This window comes from Diplotaxodon limnothrissa, linkage group LG15 (genome assembly GCF_057381915.1).
Source record: "Diplotaxodon limnothrissa isolate DT_005_m linkage group LG15, D_limnothrissa_male_GT1.1, whole genome shotgun sequence".
In the NCBI taxonomy this organism is placed as follows: Eukaryota; Metazoa; Chordata; class Actinopteri; order Cichliformes; family Cichlidae; genus Diplotaxodon; species Diplotaxodon limnothrissa.
In genome coordinates, this window is record NC_140610.1 from 41,423,791 (window position 1) to 41,441,673 (window position 17,883).

The 17,883-nt window shown below is 41.9% G+C and overlaps 3 protein-coding genes across 3 annotated transcripts; 1 reads left to right on the forward strand and 2 right to left on the reverse strand.

Annotated features, from left to right (window-relative positions):
- Positions 1-160: 160 nt before the first annotated feature.
- Positions 161-3,661, reverse strand: LOC146618033 (T-lymphocyte activation antigen CD80-like). Its single transcript, XM_085373580.1, has 5 exons — positions 3,508-3,661; positions 3,109-3,432; positions 2,086-2,364; positions 1,428-1,598; positions 161-254 (listed from the first exon to the last, which is right to left on the reverse strand). The coding sequence occupies exons 1-5, from the start codon at positions 3,659-3,661 to the stop codon at positions 181-183; spliced, it is 1,002 nt and encodes a 333-aa protein (XP_085229706.1). The 3' UTR covers positions 161-180.
- A 3,877-nt stretch (positions 3,662-7,538) lies between these two features.
- gtpbp6 (GTP binding protein 6) lies at positions 7,539-11,798 on the forward strand. The gene is made up of 10 exons (XM_085372384.1): positions 7,539-8,119; positions 8,402-8,539; positions 8,617-8,687; positions 8,787-8,917; positions 9,020-9,090; positions 9,808-9,966; positions 10,081-10,289; positions 11,086-11,234; positions 11,383-11,535; positions 11,610-11,798. Exons 1-10 carry the CDS (start codon positions 7,720-7,722, stop codon positions 11,734-11,736), a joined length of 1,608 nt encoding a protein of 535 aa, XP_085228510.1. The 5' UTR covers positions 7,539-7,719; the 3' UTR covers positions 11,737-11,798.
- On the reverse strand, positions 11,776-16,290 carry plcxd1.2 (phospholipase C, X domain containing 1, tandem duplicate 2). Its single transcript, XM_085372387.1, has 6 exons — positions 15,964-16,290; positions 14,692-14,828; positions 13,345-13,473; positions 12,862-13,017; positions 12,590-12,773; positions 11,776-12,519 (listed from the first exon to the last, which is right to left on the reverse strand). Exons 1-6 carry the CDS (start codon positions 16,043-16,045, stop codon positions 12,254-12,256), a joined length of 954 nt encoding a protein of 317 aa, XP_085228513.1. The 5' UTR covers positions 16,046-16,290; the 3' UTR covers positions 11,776-12,253.
- Between the last annotated feature and the right edge of the window lie 1,593 nt (positions 16,291-17,883).

The window sequence follows — 17,883 nt, forward strand, 5'->3', positions numbered from 1 at the left end:
GTCATTTTGGAAGTCTTTATTAAATCTTCAAATAGGTTAAAAAAAAAAAACTAAACAAAACAACCACCAAGAATTGTTCTTGTACAGTATTTTAAAAACTGTATATTTAAATGGTAATTACAACAAACATATTTACACATCAGTGCTCTGTGGCTTCAGTTTTTTAAGTGGCCGTCAGGCTCAAACATCCATCTCCCTTTGTTCCTGGTTCATCAACTCGTCTTCCAACCTGAATTGATACCGTCTTTTGTATCCTGATGGTGACAAATAAACAAGTTACAAAAGCACAACAAACAACCTGACAGCTCTGTTATACTTTCTCTTGTTATGTGCCATATAAATACTTTTAAAAGTGGTGGATGCTCATATTAAACAGGTTTTATACAGTGAGGTCAGCTTGCATACAAGTGATTGCTGAGGGAAAAGCTCAGACTGCTCCAGGGTCTCCAAATCATCAGCTTAACAATGAGCTCTTTCAAATTGCATTTTACTCCAGTACAGTACAGACACTTCATTGGCTCCCACCACAGTATAAACTTCCCTTTAAAATTCCTTTTAATAGTTCATAAAACTCAATGGTTTGGGCCCCAGTACAGCAAGATGCCCTTAGATCAAAACTCAAAAGCTTTTGTGTTCACACAGGCTGCCATTCAGCAGCTCATCACTCATCCATTTTCTTTCTGTTATCCAATTCAGGGTCACGGAGGGCTGGAGCCAATCCCAGCTGACATAGGGTGAAAGGCAGGGAACACACAGACGTCACGGTCAGTTTAGAATCACCAGTTAACCTGATCCCATTAACTGCATGTCTTTGGACTGTGGGGGGAAGCCAGAGTACTCTGAGAGAACCCACACATGACCTCCACAAAGAAAGGCCCCAGGTGGGATTTTAACCCACGACCTTGCTATGAGGTGCTAATCACCGCATCACTGTGCCGCGCTCAACACTGTAGTTTTTCTGTAAAGTTTTATTTAAGGTATTTTAAACCTTCACAGGTTTTTATGTGTTTATCATTAAGCACATTGAGTTTATGTATAAATAAATAAACTGCTCTAAACACTTGATGTCAGGTGTGATTTTCTACATCCAGCTCTGTGTGACGTCTTACAGAAGACGTTCCTAATGCTGTGATCTCAGGCACACGTCTTACAGCTTTATTAAAGGAGGCGCAGATTTGCTTTGCAGCATGACAGCATGCTCAAACATTCATCCAGACTCATATAAAAATAGAAGCTAAGAGCCTCTTATCAGGGCATTTTTCCCAGTAGCAAAAACATAATTTCCATAATTTCTCCATAAAGTCCACCAAAAAAAAAAAAAACTCCACAGGTTCCAGTCTAACGGCAAAGGCTGCAAATATTTGATTTAACTATTTGCACTATTTTCTATTAAATTCACTGATAAACAAACACATTGATCTGCTTACCTCTCCATTGTTGTTTGTGCTCTTCCTTCTTCCTCTTGTTTATTTTGTCCAGGTGGATCTGATACGCCACTCCAGCTATCACCATGATCCCAACCACCACACACAGACCTGTGCTGAACATCCACATGGCCGACGATGCTCGATTCGTCACAGGCCTGGCCTCCACTCCATCTGAGCAATCATCAGGAAAAAACAATAGTAAAAATGTTTTCAGTGTGCCATAGAGCCAAGGCCAATAAATAAAGTGTAAATAAATAAATAACACCTGACTCCAAAAAAAACCTGCAATAAAAAAACACTAAAGAAGAAGATTTAAAATCCAAAGAGTCCAAATCCATAAACTGTATTTAAAAGATGTACATCGTCAAGGTGACTTTTAAAATTTTTGACTGATTGATTAACTGATTGATCCAAAAGTGATAAGATTTAAAAAACAAAACACAAAACTGTCTGTCTTTACATGTTAAACTAGAGCTTTCAAAAATTCAAAGATGATAAAAACTGGACTGGTTTGCTAATGTTAATTAATATCAAACCAGTCAGACACGTGACATTACCCAGTACAGGGAACCAGCTGATAGCAGAATTTGCTTAACTATGAGTTTCACAGATAAGGAGAATCGTGCTGCTGTGTCTGAACACTAATGACTGCACTTACAGGTTGACATCACGGTTTGGTTCATAGATTGGTTATCAATGATGCACGACACAATGGAGTCGTGGGAAATGTTGAGGGTCAAGTGGCTGGTGATGTTGTAGAGATTGTCTGGGAGTGATGTCATCTGAGTCCTCACCGACCCTGCGGGGGGCTCCTCGCTGTCGTTGATGAGCCAGTACACTGCAGGTGTGGGATAACCTCCAGTGGAGTGACACAGGAAGACCTTCTCATCGCCCTGCACTGCCTCTTCCTTCTCCAGCTTTGGGGTGCTGAAACTGGCTGCAAACATGTGTTGATTCTATATTTAGTAATATTTAGAATCTCTTTTCCTCCAGTAATTACATGAAAGAAGCTGAGGGATTAGAGAAAGCATTAAGACATTACTCATCATGGAAACAATGCCTCCAACACTCCCACAATATGATTGTGAATGTTTTCATGCAGCAGTTTATTGTTTTTTATAGTCTTCTAACTACATATGGTACCTACAAATCATTACAGACACGTGTGGCATGTTATAAATGTGCAGGAGTTTTGCTGAAACACATCTGAACTGTTACAATTCAGGTGTTTATATGATAAGATCATCTACCAGTGATGTAAACAGGTGCAAACAAGCAACAAACGTGACCTTATATTATATTCAGAACTCTTTAAACTCTGACTCCCATCTGGACTCAGGCAAAGAGGGAAGAAGAATAAATAATGTCTGTAACTGTGTTGGTGCAAAGTTAAAAGAAAACACTCACTGCATTATATTGCAACGTATATTGAACTGGAACCTGAATGTTGTGTCTGTGCATGAATACAGAGACTTTGGTCACAAACACATCTAGAAAACGTTCAATTTTGTTAATTAAAAAATCCCTAAAATACAAAAAATAAGTGTCTCGTGCTTAAAATTTACGGCTTTTAATGTGTCCTCATTCCGACAAAATTTACAGCCATGGCTGCCACCAACCACCAGAGACTGGACTTCTAAATATCCTTCTTCTGCTTCCCCCTGAATCCCGCGGGACTTACCTGCTGTCCTGAGGCATGTGGTGCACAGCCTGGCGCTCTGATTCTTCCCTAACACCATGAAAAGGCTGTAAGACATTTGGTCTTCAACGGGACGAACCGCTGGCAGGTTTAAAGACACGTTTCCAGTCAGAGGAGCGTCAGCTGGGACTGCGACTCTGTTATTGCTCCATGTCTCCACACTTCCATCGGGCTTCCATACCGACCTGAGTACCAACTCACTGTCTCTCATCCACTCAATGGTGACATTCTCGGAGTTGACTAACTCAGGGAGAACGCAAGGCAGAGACATTGGCCGTCCCACGATCCCCAGAACACAACTGTCATCTGCACACAAAAAGGAGACACGCTATTTACTGTCATTATGTCACCGTGTGATCTGCAGACAGTCAGGCATCTTACCCAAACAGGCGCGCAAACTAAATAAACTCAACAGAAGTCCTGCGCGTAAAAGTGCCACCGGCGTCTCCGGATTTGGGCGCATCTGCGCACAAAAACTAGAAAATCTATCAACAGACGTTTTTCTCTTCAGCTTGGAAAAACAAAACTCGCTCATTTCTGCGTAATTCAAAAGTCAAACTTCACTTCCTCGTCCTCTGCTCGTTCCAACCCCGCGTACACCTCCGACCTCATTAATGTCAGTCATGCGGCGGCCTGTTGTGCCATACCTGCTCTCGCTGCCTCTCTGTCTCTCTCTCTCTTTCTCGCGTCTTTTCTGAGTTAAAAACGTGCAAAAATACCGCTGAAGGATTTAAAAATAAAACATAAAGTAGAAAAATAAAAAATCAAGCATAAATCTCGAGGACGGTTAGTTTCTGTCAGCAGTTTCATGTCAGGTAACACACACCCAAACATACGACACGAAACGTGATGACATCTGACTCTGTGACTCATTCACAGCATCTGGAGAAGAAGCTACAATCAAACTTCCTGTTATTGCGGTTACGTTCGTTTCATCCAGAGGAAACACAACGAGTTTGTGTTTCATTCTTTCACCTGATCGCGACTGTGAAACGGAGAGTATCATAAAAGTAAAAGTAGTCATTACTTAAGTACTGTACTCGGTTCTAAGGTACTTGTAGTTTACTTTCATTTTCTGCTAACTGAACGTGATGGACACGTTAATCTACACACAGTTATTAGCTAATCAAAAACATTATTCTGAAACTTGTCTCATTTTAATACTTGTGCCAGTAGATTACTTTGAGTGTTATTCAACCCCACTGGATGAAAGTACTTACTTAATATACTAAGTTTACTTATGAAGTTTTAATTTACTTTTAATTTATTTAAACAGATCTATCTTTGTTTTATTTCTGTTCTCCTCTGTACTTCTACTACTTTGGATGGAAATATTGCACTTTGTACTTCGTACCTTTTATTTAAAATCTTTGTTTATTGTTTAGGAAATTTCAAAATAAACGTTTTTTTTGTTTAATTATCAAAGAAAGTATCAGCAGTATCCAAGCAGTTAAAAAAAAAACCAAAAAACGTGATAAATACAAAAATTAGTCATTTTTATGAGTTTACATAATGACTTTTACTTTACTTGTGCCATTATTTACGACTTTTACTTCAGTAAAGAGTCTAAATACTTGTTTTATCACTTAAAACAGATAATCAGTATAAAATATTTGTGCAACATAATTTTTCATGTAAAATATCCATAATTAAGGCAAATGGTTTTAAATGAGCCCGGCAATTTTTCTGAACCAATTTTCTACACTTTATTTATTTTTACACTTCACTTCAACTCCATTGCAAAACAAAAAATCCTGGTAACACCATTTTGCCTAAATGAAAGTGTAAAGCCTGCTGTTTGTTCTAACATACTGTCTGTCACTTTAATCTGTAAACGACAGTATATAACTGCTGCTGTGTTTTTAGAAGCTTTGTGATTTTATTGGGAAAATACATGATTTCATATTTTATTTTAAAAATCTCATAGTGCAGTGAAAGTATTTCAAATTAAATGCAATTAGAGAAACAAAACTTTAAAAACATCAACAAATGAAATGTACATTCTGAGTGAAGCATTATTGTTATTATCTCACTTTCATATACCCAATTTGATCTTTCAGTTTATTATTTTATTAATACAGTTTTCTTCAGTTGTTATTGTGCAAGAATCATTTATACTGTGCATACTATAAACATATACATATATATACAGCAGTATAGGATGAAATCTGAAATAAAATGAAAATGAAGCTACCTTCATGATATATATATATATATATATATATATATATATATATATATATATATATATATATATATATATATATATATATATATATATATATATATATATATATATATATATATATATATATATATATATATATATATATATATATATATATATATATCATGAAGGTAACTACAATACGGCAGCAGGGATCAGTGAGATGCTTGGCTACAAGTTGAACAGCCACAAGGAGCAGTACCCTCCAAGGCTGAGATCAATGTAGCACGGAGGGAGGTTAGCCAACTATCGGAGTTGCAGAAAGGCGCGATGAGGAAGGTGCCTAAGAAGTACAGGAAGCTGTCCATACCTGATTCCTTGGAAACTGCCAAGCAATGACTCACAGCCTTGGCCAGCCGCTTGAGGAGGTACACCAGAGAGATAGAAGGCAGGAGAATAAACCAGCTGTTCCAAGGTGTACTCTCAGTGACAAGGGAACAATATGAGAACAGCACCACCAAGGCTGGAGGCAGAACAATACTGGAAGAGCATATGGGAGAAGGACGCAACCCATAACGGCAATGCTCAGTGGCTAGTGGATCTGAGGGCAGACCATAATGACCTCCCCAAACAGGGTCCAGTAACCATCACAGTGGCAGACATCCAAGAAAGGGTCTCCAGTATGAAGAGTTGGACAGCACCAGGGCCCGACATGGTTCACGCCTACTGGCTGAAGAAGCTGACTGCACTCCACGAGCGCCTGGCAGCATAAATGAATCAGCTGCTAGTTAACGAGAGACACCCGGAATGGCTAACCGAAGGCCGGACGGTCCTGATCCCCAAGGACCCCAAGAAGGGACCGGTCCCCTCCAACTACCGACCAATAACCTGCCTCAGTACTACATGGAAGCTCCTGTCAGGCATCATATCGGCTAAGATGAACAGGCACATGGGTCAATACATGAGCGGGGCACAGAAAGGGATGGGCAAAAATACCCGAGGCGCAAAACACCAGCTACTGGCAGACCAAGCAGTCAGCCGAGACTGCAGGACCAGACTGACCAACCTGTGCACTGCCTGGATTGATTACAAGAAGGCCTATGACTCAATGCTCCACAGCTGGATACTGGAATGCCTAGAACTATATAAGATCAACAGGACCCTAAGAGCCTTCATCAGGAACTCAATGGGGATGTGGCAACACTGGAGGCCAACTCCAAGCCCATAGCACAAGTCACCATCAAGTGCGGGATCTACCAAGGAGATGCTCTGTTCCCACTGCTGTTCTGCATAGGCCTGAACCCCCTCAGTGAGATCATTAACAAGACTGGCTACGGATACCGACTACGGAACGGAGCAGTTGTCAGCCACCTCCTGTACATGGATGACATCAAGCTGTATGCCAAGAGTGAACGAGACATCGATTCACTGATCCACACTACCAGGCTATACAGCAATGACATTGGAATGTCGTTCGGACTGGAGAAGTGTAGTCGGATGGTAACAAAGAGAGGGAAGGTAGTCAGAACTGAGGGGATTGAACTACCAGGAGGCAACATTGCAGACATAGAGGACAGTTACAAGTACCTGGGGATCCCGCAGGCGAATGGGAACTCCATTCGCTCCAGCAGATCCTGGGAACAACATCGGAGATCTCTGTCCAGAAGAGCGCAGTCCTAGGAACAGCTAACATACTGCTCAGGACCCTCAAGCTCCCAGGCCCCACATATATATATATGAACTCAAACTAAGTGAAAGTTAAATCGATGTTGCGCAGTAACGTTTTAGGGGGCGGAATAAATCACAATATTGTGAGTGAAATCAGCATACCTAAAAACACTGAATATAAATATTAAAACTGTGTTTTTAAATAACCTTAAACTCTTATTTTGACAATCAGCTGTGTTTTAGAAAATTGTGGAAACATAACTACAGAGGAAATGACGCAAACAGGAAATACTGGTAAGTCTTACTCACATCCCCGGGTTTAGTCTTCCAGGAAACGTTTTCTTCCAGACTGGATCAAAAAAAATCTTATTGCGCTATTTTTCAAGCGAATAATCTTAAATGTAAATGAGGTTTTATCCCATTCAGGTGTCTCTGTTTAGCTTAAAATCCTTTACTGACGGTAAATTTGTCGTTTAGTGCGAACTCATGGAGGAAATGCTAACTGGAAGGCAAAACGCGGGGACCAAAAAACCCAAAAGCCCCACGAAACTCAAAACACAGCTACTCACGGGCTGATCCTGGTGTCCTTTCGCTCATAATCAGTCATAGTCCAACTTTTTGTATATTTATTGAGATAAATTATGTTTTCTAAACTAAACAGGAAGTGTGATCTCTACAGGTGAGCCTGTAGAAGAACGACGTCAGCAGCGCGCGTGTGTGACCTGCGGTGATCCACGTTGTGTGAACTTCAGGGTTTGATGAGCTTCCTGACAGCCCTGAGGAGGATTAGCTCGTGGATGCCCGTCCTGCAGCGATCCTGCACGAGGAGCTGTCAGGTAGGGGCACGAGCCACCTGCAGACTGCTGCATACACCTGATCACGCACATGCAGTCAACACCTGTCAGCGGCAGAGAGGGGCAACTAGCCTGCAGACCAGGGCATTTGGGCTCTCCGCGTTCAGGCCGAAGAGCACAGATGACCTCGGCAGCAGCAACGGGTTTCATGAGGAGGGCGAGGATGAAGATTTCTTGGAGGACAGCGAGGTGGAGGAGCTGTTCCAGCAGCAGATTCCTGCAGGCATCGGAGAGGAACAGCACAGGGTGTTCATCGTCCACCCAGATGTGAAGTGGGGAAGCAGGAAACAGCATCTGACTACAGGTAACAGCACACACATGCTCAGATGAGCCAGATGGAAAAAGTAGATTTAAATGTATGTTTTTCCTTATTTTCTGACTAATGTAGGTGTCATATTAAACACTGCTAGAGCTCCACCCATGTGCTGTTTAAAGCTTCTGTTTGTGAGAGGCAGCCAAGAAGAAGAAAGTCTGGCAGGCTGCAGTGAGAGCAGTTTTAAGGCAATTATCCTGAGCTATGATTGCTCTCCAAGAACAAAGATACACCAGTGGAGATTATCACAAGTTTGCACCGTTACATTTGCAGCTGAGCTGATGATGGCCGAGGCTGAGGGGCTTGTGAACACCTTGGAGAACTGGACTGTGGTGGACAAGATGATCCTCTCCACCAAGACTCCAGAGAAGAAGAGGATATTTGGGAAAGGGAACTTCCAGACTCTCACAGGTATGATCCACTCCGGTGAATCAGAAGGTCTAGACCAAGTGCTGCTTACATGTGAATTACCTGCTGTTTCCCTGCAGAGAGGATCAGGCAAACAGCAGGAATCACTGCTGTGTTCGTCAATGTTGAGCGTCTGACTCCTTTGTCTGAGGTGAGCATGTCTGAAAACTCTGGCTGTGTTGGATGAAAGGTTTCTTTTGTTGATGATTCTTTTTCTTCTTCTTTATTTTTCTTACTCATTTCTGTTTAGAGGGACTTTGAGGAAGTCTGGGGGGTCAAAGTGTTTGACAGATACTCAGTAGTCCTCCACATTTTCCGCTGCAACGCCAGAACCAAAGAAGCCAAGCTTCAGATCTCACTGGCAGAGATCCCTCTGTTAAGGTACCTTACACTGCTACCTGTGGGTGGCTTGTAAAATGTTTCAGTCTGATATGATGATGCCTTCCTATCAGTGTTAAGTCACATTTGGTACGTTAATGGCAGATCACGGCTGAAAAATGAAATGGCAAACTTGGATCAACAGGGCGGAGGATCGAGATACATTGGCGGATCAGGTGATGCAGCATCCACAGTGGAAACGAGTCTACCTGTGTGTATAGATGTCTCTTTTTGATTGGTTGTTACCAATACTGTATATAAATCATGGACATAATATCTGGTTCTGAATCCATAAAGCCCTTACACCAATTACCCACATTGAAATAACTTATTTTATATTGTTTCCAGTTAATTAAAATAACTCTAATCTCTAATAGTATAATAAACTCTAATAGCTTTTTAATCTAAATCTAAATTTTATACCCCTGAGGCTGGCTGTGCATCTGCTCCCAGACCGAGGAGCTGTCACATGTAAGGTGGTAACCACTACACCATGGAGCTACCTTCTGCTTCACAAACCATGCCAGGACAATTTTAATAATATATGATCAGTTTTCTTCAATTTGGATCTGATACAGTTATATGTTCGTGCCATTATTGAGGCATGCATCTTATTCCCATATTTTGCAGTCTTTCTAACAGCCAGCAGGGGGCGTCAGGTCTGGTTTGAGCTTCAGCTTCAAACACAATTGGCTTTACAATCAATCTTATCGACCACTTTGTAACATCATGGTGGCTAAGTCCATCTTTTATATACAGTCTATTTGCAAAATAGGAAGTGAGCATTAGGCGCTCCTACGGTGGCTGTGTTTCCCGGCCAGATATTTGTATCAGTGATGAGCAGAAAGCCGTACTGCTGGGAAATGATGATATAAAGTCTCTGGTCCTTTCAGGAGAGACGCTGTACGAGATCCAGCAGAGGCTGTTGAAAGAGCGGGAGATAAAGATCCGCTTGGCGCTGGAAAGACTTCGGAAAAAGAGGCACCTCCTGCGATCTCAGCGCAGACACAGGGAGTTCCCCGTCGTCTCAGTGTTGGGATATACCAACTGTGGTGAGAGGCTGGAAACGTAGAAGACCAGTAAAAAAGCAGATTGTTTTCATATAAAGTGTTAAATGTTACAGCATCCACAACAGTGACACGTTTCTTCTGATTTCATCTGTCCAGGAAAAACGACTTTGATCAAAGCTCTGACGGGGGACACCGGCCTCCAGCCCAGAAACCAGCTTTTTGCCACACTGGACGTTACCGTCCATGCTGGCCAGCTGCCGAGTCACATGACCGTTCTGTATGTGGACACCATCGGCTTCCTGTCCCAGCTGCCCCACCAGCTCATCGATTCATTCGCTGCCACCCTGGAAGATATTAAGCATTCGGTACGTAGCAAACCGAGGTTTATCACACACTCGCTGCAGGAGTAAAACTAAGAACTAAAACGAGGTGTGAAAAACATTTTAGCGATCCAACATAAAAATCTAAACTTGGCGTAAACAATAAAAAATGAAACAGTTCGGGCTGTTGATACAGGAAAGGATGCTGCTTTCATTTTGTTCGTACCAAATTCTGTCCCTAACCTCTGAATGTCGCGGCCGACATCAAGCCATGTGTTTCCACTTGTCTGTTGTCCAGGTTTGGTGCGCTTGTGTGACTTTGGTTAACTGTTCGTGGCAGTCGAAGCAGCCACACCATCGTAAGCTTTAATTAAATTTAAATTCACCCCTGAATAAAAACTGTAGGGGCCAAGCCGACTTTTAACGTCTTTGTTGAAAGATTTTATTATGTTTATGTATAGAAGTACATTTCATTTGAGGTTCTCTAGATGTGTTTGCTCTTTGTACTAGAGAAGTTACACTGTGCAAAGCTCAGCATAAAGTCTCTACCTTTGTATGTTATCTCTTCCACTCATGGGTCTGTGATCGTTATATGTTATCTCTTCTTGCATGTGACTGTGACGCAAACATGCTTGAGTATAAATAAAGGGTGGCAACTGCTGCGGAGTGTGAGTCTCCGTTTGAGCTCTCACCCGTGTGCACGTTAAACCTGCAAACCTGTCTGAGTGTCATTTATTCTGACCTGAGTTGCATTACAGGAAAACTCCTGACAGTCTTCTAACTGCTGTAAAGTTGCACATTTTAAAACGGGAGACTGTGGTTGTGTTTCTCATCATTTCAGGATCTTCTGATTCATGTTAGAGACATCAGCCATCCAGAGACAGCGAGTCAGAAGGTGAACGTGCTGAATGTCCTGAAGAACCTGCAAATGCCCGACAGGCTGATGAACTCCATGATAGAGGTCCACAATAAAACTGATCTCCTCACCAAGTAAGGGCAAAAACCAGCTCACCTACCACTGTCATCAGCACATATATACAGTAACTTCCATCAGGACCTGCTTATAATGTACTACGTTATTATTGGTATTATGGCTGACATCATATTTCTGACCTGTTTTGTTATGGTTGTCTCTCAGTTACGAGTCTGCAGAGCTCGCTGCTCTGCCTATATCAGCCCTGGAGGGGAGGGGCTTGGAACAGCTGAAGGAAGCAGTGGAGGAGGAGATCTTAAAGGCTACGGGGAAACAAATTTTAGATCTCAAAGTTAACCTGAGCTCTCCTCAGCTAAGGTGGGATTGTCTGTGTCAGCGTATCATTTGGATCAATGGAGCACGTGTGGTAACATGTGTATGCTTTTCCACAGCTGGCTGTACAAAGAGGCCACCGTTCAGGACGTGCAGGTGGATGCAGACGAAGGTTCGGCCGTTGTCAAGGTCATCATCAGCACCGCTGCTCATGGGCGCTACAAGAAGCTGTTTGGAAGCAGATGAGAGGGGAGGAAGGGCGAGATAGCAGAAGTAAAAATGGACTGTACCTCAGTTAAAGAAAAGACTGCTTTTACTGTACAGTATGTTAAAATATATAATGATACAAATCTGTTACAATGTTTTCTTGTAAAAACTCAGATTGCACAAAGATTCAGATGCACAAATGACCCACGAGAGATAAAAGGCAAACTTCAGATGGCTCTAAATGCTCAGTTTCAGAGTTTCATCTCTTTCTACACACACCTGCTGTGAAAACCTTCTGCTTGCGACTGGCAGCAAGTCCGAAGAAAGTTGGCTAAAGGGGGAGGGGCTAAAACAGCTTGTTTTTATGGTAAACTGAGGGTTTCACGAAGCCACTCTAGTCGAGTATAGGAATAAAAAGGTTGTAATAAGCATAAAATGCCCTCATGAGTTGATGTTGAGGCAGACAGAAGTTACAGTTCTTTCAAGTCTTAGTGGAGACAAAAATTCACGTAAACTGTGAGACACCGAGGAACACAGGAAATGAGGTTTGGTGTGGCTAATAATGCTTTTTCATCCGTCTGGAGTTCTTCCGGCAAAGTTTTTGGTTCAGTGCAATCACGGCAGAGCAGAGCGGCAGTGAACCCACAAAGTCTCCCGCGATGATGTTGAGGCTCCCGGCGTCTGATCCGGGACTCTGTTCCTCAAGCCATGTCCTCAAATACTCCCAGTTGCTGTAGGTGAGCGTCCGCAGGGATTCCTTCTGGTTCTTGGTGATGTAATATCTGTCAGCTGTCAGGTTCAGGCCAGACACAAAGAAGCCCTCTGAGGAGAGAAAACGGAGTTTTTAGCCACTGACGCGCATACATATCTAATCTCTACAGTCCAAACTCACCTGGACGTCCCAGGTCTTTGTGCCAGTCCAAGTAAGTCATGACTCCATGTGCTCTGCGCTGGTTGGCCCACCAGTAAGGGACGGGAGGCCACAGCTCCTGATGTCTCACTGCAAGCTGGCATTCATAGGAGAGGATGACCTGGTAACCCGACGCCCACAGACTCCGCAAGGTCAGCGCCGATTCCTGTGGAGGACCAGCGGGCCACTCTTAAGTCCCGGTGCACCAGACATTTTTTGTACCATAAATCACCGGTGCAGAGAGACAAGCTCACCTTCTGGGGACACAGCTTAGAGCCAAACAGTTTCTTCAGGGACCAAATGAACGATTCGTGGCATTTGTCATCCATTCCTTCAAAATGGCTGCAAGCGAGGATAACGATCTCCTTCGGGTGAGCCTCGAGCCAAGCAGCAACAGACTCAAGTGTTTCCTGTTAAATAGGATACTCACTGTAACTACCAGAGGAGCCAGACTTACGCTTTTAAAAATAAACCGAACCCTTTAAGCTCTTTGTAGAAATCTCCACCTCTAAATAAACTGACATACAAAGAACTCCAGCAAAAACTGATAAAATCTGTACCAGCTGGTAAATGCTAATATTGTTTAAAAGACTTTCTGTTGCATCTCAAAATAATATAATCCAATAGAAATGAGATCTATTCAGGTGCAGCAGAACCTTGAACTTTGAAAAAAATTGTGCAGTAGTGATTTGTTTTTTCTAATAACACTAACTGTCAGGTGAAAGTGCTAAACTCACCAGTACGGTCACATGAGTGTATATGACGTGTGTGAAGTACAAGTCGCTGGACGAGTCGTTTGGTTTGTGTGCAACACGAAGGTCAAAGTACCGAATCCCCATTGAAAGCTGTTCTTCAATGGTTTTATCCTGACAGGAAAGAGGTCAACATGATTTCCTGATGGAGGCGTCACTGAAACCAGTCCTGGATTCCATGACCTCGTCATCAACACCACCTCCCATTTTTGCGTGCATTCATTTCAAACATTTTTTCGACTGACTAATTTCGGTTTACTCTACATGGTTCCATCCAGCTTACCTGTTTCAACCACATGCAAAGTACTTTATTTAACACTCATTTTCTACATCATAACCAGTTTAAACGATTTATCATTTGCGTTTAGATACAAATGATATATTTTTAATCAATAGTTCTTTTTCTCTAGATGTCCAGCACCGTGCCTGACAGTTGGCATGATGACCAAATATCTCCGCTTTGGTCTCCTAAGGACGCTGATCCAGAAATCTTGTGGATTGTTCAGATGCAGCTTTGCCATGTTCTTATAAGAGAGAAGGTTTCTCCTCCCAAACAGCCTTCAGCCTTTTTCTAATTTGTTATCCTGAACTTTAACGATTAACATGCTAACTGAGGCCTGTTGAGTGTGAGATGCAGCTCTTGGGCTTTGTCGTTTCTCTGAACATTGCAGGGTTTGACACTGACGGAAATTTGAAGGGATGTCCAGCTGTTGGCAGCTGTTTTGCATGTTTTTAACGTGGGAATAATCTGTCAACACTTGTCAACACACACCTGCATGTTCCAGGCCAGGAAACTGTCACAACTTCTGCTTTTACAGAGATACTCACGCATGCTGATGCTCAGTTAATAAAGTTCATTTGATTAGCTCGCACCTGGCAGGCACGTGGCCTTTTATTTCCTACAGCAGCAGTAACTCTGAAAAACAGTATCGCTGCACTTTTTCTGTTTTCTTGATTAGTTTTTTTAGACCTTGGCTCCTGAGCCCTGGTCTGTAAATACATTTGCAAAGCACACTGACTAGTTAAGAACTTTTTTGGCATATAAACAGCATTTTGTACTACAATCAATATTTGTACAGCAACACTGGATCACATGACTACTCACATGTGGAGTGTTTAAATGTATTTCTTCTCATTTTTGCTTTCTATCATCAACTTACAGTCTTTCTGTCTGCAGCCAACAACTTTTTTAAACAAGTATATTAAGAAGACCAAACAACCTGTTTAAACTTGGGACCGTCTCGTCTCAGCACCCATGGCACTGACTTCTCAGTTGTCCTCACACCTTTGCCGACATAGTGACAGCGCAGTGGTTGTATTTTCAGTGCCTACCTGTGTGGTGGCCCATCTAAAAATGGCCGGCCTTGTGAAGCAGCTAAAAACTCCATCCAGGAGCCGGAAAAAGTCCGACTCAGCCCTGACCAACGGGGAGTTTATGTCCAGGCAGTAACTCATGGCATCGTGGCTTCCTACAGGAACACATTTTAAAAGTAAAGAAACTGGTTTGTGGCGCAAGTTGCTTCAAAAAAAATTCTTACTTGCTTGTTTATCTGATAAATGTTGACTTTGTTGTTTACTGTGTCTGTGTGTGATCATGACTGTTTTGTGTAACTGTAACAATCCCAGTCTGAATTGTTGTCCAGTGGTAAAAGAAGATCATTTACTTCAGTGAAAGTAACAATACCAGAGTGTAAAATATGTATGTAAATGTTGTATTTGTGAGTGAAAATATCAAAATAATATCAGAGAAATGTAATTAAATTAAAACAAAAAACAATGTTCCCAGTGAGAGGGGAGCCCCAAAGGTCAGGGTGACCAGGTCTAACTTCACACATCGAGTCCATTCTTTCAGTTTTGTAAAACTAAAAGAATAACAAACAACACAAGCAAAACGGCTCAGCTTCACATGAAAATGATTTTTCAAACAGGGTTTGAAGATGTCGGTGGTGGTGGTTGGTGAGGTCAACTGTTCAGTGTCGCTACAACAAAGGCCCGATGTCCTCTACACCTTAATCTGTTTCTCAGTAAAGGCCAGAAGCATCCAGCCAGCTGACAGCAATGATCTTTTGGGAGTGTGCATAGTTTAAAAACCAGAAAGGTGAGGCAGGGCTAACCCATCCAGTGACTTAAAAACAAACAATGAAACCTATGACGCGCTGCAGCCAGTGTGAAGTAGCCAAAACAGGGGAAATGTGGTCTGGTTTGCACACAGCCAAAAACAAATCTGTCTGTGAATATGCAGAGTTTTAAACCACAGAGATAACACATTTCTTACACTGCATATAAATAATAAAAATATAAAGTAGTTGTGAAATACGTTAGTGGAAGGAAAAGTCTAGTGTTGAAGTACACATGTAAAGTAGAATAAATAGTACTGACATAAAGTATTACCAGGTATTACTTCAATATTAAGTAAACGTATTTAGTGATTTTCCATTGGTAGAAAATTGTAACACTGATGCTTTTGATATTTTTGTGTTTAAAGCGCCTTAAAACTTCAGGTGACTGTCAACATATTTAAACACAGAAATACGACAATTACACGACTGTTGGCTGCGCTGTGCGTCTATAAATTCACGAGGAATCCTAAATGTGCGAATGTACCTGGAATGGCCAGGTGTGTGAGAGGAACGTCCCACAGCTCTTCAGGTAAGGCTGACATCCAGTCCCGGCAGCTCGCATCCATGTCGCTCACCGAGTTATTGATCCGGTAGATCTGTTTCGAGTGATCGATGCGGTTTTAATCCCCTGTGCGCTGATCTTTAAGCAAACAAGCTACTACATGAGACAGAGGAGGAGGGACTCAGGAAAAGCTTTAATTTCCTGGTTTCCACTGACAGCTCAGTCATATGTGGATCATTTAGGGACATTTGGAAAAGTCTCCGAAAACTTTCGTAGCAGCGGGTTTCTTTGAAGTCACCACGAGTTCCCCAAACAGGAAGTTTTGAGCGACACGTCATTTTTATATTTGTCGGTCACTGTTTCTAAATCACTGTAGTTTTTTTAAATGGTGGACCAAGAGCCGCCCCGCTATTACTTACGGCAGTTCAGCCGTTGGCACAGCAGAGGGCGCTCGGGAGGTAAACTCAATGGCGCTAAACAGCGAAAATTATAATTGTTTTCTTGCTTTAAGACACCTTACACACATACAATAACAGTAGTCGACGAAAAGGTAAATAACACAAGACTCGTATTCTTTAGTTTTCCTACACGGAAGCAGATTTGGGCCATTAAAACGTCAATCTTCTTCTAATGCATGCTGATTGGTCCATTGGAGTGTTCAACCTTGCATATCATCTGTTTCTCTCCCCAACCCTTTAGATTCACACATAGGAAGAATCTGTCTAACAAACCACAGTAAAAGTAATAAGAATATCCGTGCTTTGTTCCAGACAGAATCTCTAACTTTCCCACATGTGGTCTCTTATTGGAATTCCTTTGTCAGTGACATTAACTGGAAAAGAGTATGGACAATTCCTAACAAGTATCTGGTAATGAATAAAGTGAAGGAAGTCTCATTTAAAATACTGCATGAATTTTATCCTGCTAATCATTACGTGACAAAGTTCAAAAGGGACATAAATGTGAACTGTGGATTTTGTGGAAGCCATCCTGAGACTGTGCAGCACCTCTTCTGGATCTGTTCATACACTGGAACATTTTGGAAAGACTTCAGTAGATTCATTGCTGGACATCTCTATAAAGACTTTACTGTGAAACGGGAAAATGTTGTATTTTGTTTCTTTCGAAGGCTGTGACGTCCCAAATACCAAAACTGTACTCGAGACCGGGAAATAAATAATAATTATTAAATGAATGAATAAATAAATCAATAATGGCGCTAACAGGCTTCACAGGATCCACCAAATTTGCATTAAAACCCGCGTACAGCACGAAATTTGCATTATTGGGCCACAGCTTGACGGCACCGTTCACCCCGGTGTTTGTAGGAAACAGCGCGTTCACAAAGTAGTTTTTTCTGTGCCGTTTTTATTTTATTGCAGTCACCAGGCCCTGCCAGGTTCCAGCTGCTGCATAACTGTAGTAAAAATCAAATTCTATTAATAACTCAAACAAGAAAAATGGCACAAACCTCTCAGCGGGTACTGAACCATAAATGTTAAATATTAGAGCACTCACACCTCAGCACATGGTTTTCCTAAGCGGTCTGTGCCTTTTATGATGCCAGGTAATAGCAACATAAAAGGTCTCATTTAAGTGTTTGTTTTGTTGACTTGCCTGGTTCAAGGTTACTGAGTCACTGCACCACCTTGTGGTCTAAACGGGCATTACACAAAGCGCATTTCAGCCCCACAACTTCATGTTTTGAACATGAAACTGTAGCAGTGATTTGTTTGAAATTTGTTCATCGCTTTAGTGAATTTGGTTTGAAACTATTTTAAATACATTAATTTACAATAGGTACCTTTTAAAATAAAAATCCATGGTATTCCTAAGAATGATCATTTGTGACACACATGACACGCATGTGTAGTGTGACACAGATGAGACCCAGATCTTGTA

Bases quoted from the DNA above. Each gene is read 5' to 3' on its own strand.
- LOC146618033 (XM_085373580.1), bottom strand. From the start codon at position 3,661: ATGAGCGAGTTTTGTTTTTCCAAGCTGAAGAGAAAAACGTCTGTTGAT. The intron at 3,433-3,507 runs GTAAGATGCCTG...TTTTGTGTGCAG, and splicing joins TAGTTTGCGCGCCTGTTTGG to ATGACAGTTGTGTTCTGGGG. The intron at 255-1,427 runs GTAAGCAGATCA...TGTCACCATCAG, and splicing joins GCACAAACAACAATGGAGAG to GATACAAAAGACGGTATCAA.
- plcxd1.2 (XM_085372387.1), bottom strand. From the start codon at position 16,045: ATGGATGCGAGCTGCCGGGACTGGATGTCAGCCTTACCTGAAGAGCTG. The intron at 14,829-15,963 runs GTACATTCGCAC...GTGTTCCTGTAG, and splicing joins CACACACCTGGCCATTCCAG to GAAGCCACGATGCCATGAGT. The intron at 12,774-12,861 runs GTGAGCTTGTCT...GGTCCTCCACAG, and splicing joins CTAAGCTGTGTCCCCAGAAG to GAATCGGCGCTGACCTTGCG.
- gtpbp6 (XM_085372384.1), top strand. From the start codon at position 7,720: ATGAGCTTCCTGACAGCCCTGAGGAGGATTAGCTCGTGGATGCCCGTC. The intron at 8,688-8,786 runs GTGAGCATGTCT...ATTTCTGTTTAG, and splicing joins GTCTGACTCCTTTGTCTGAG to AGGGACTTTGAGGAAGTCTG. The intron at 9,967-10,080 runs GTGAGAGGCTGG...TCATCTGTCCAG, and splicing joins GTTGGGATATACCAACTGTG to GAAAAACGACTTTGATCAAA.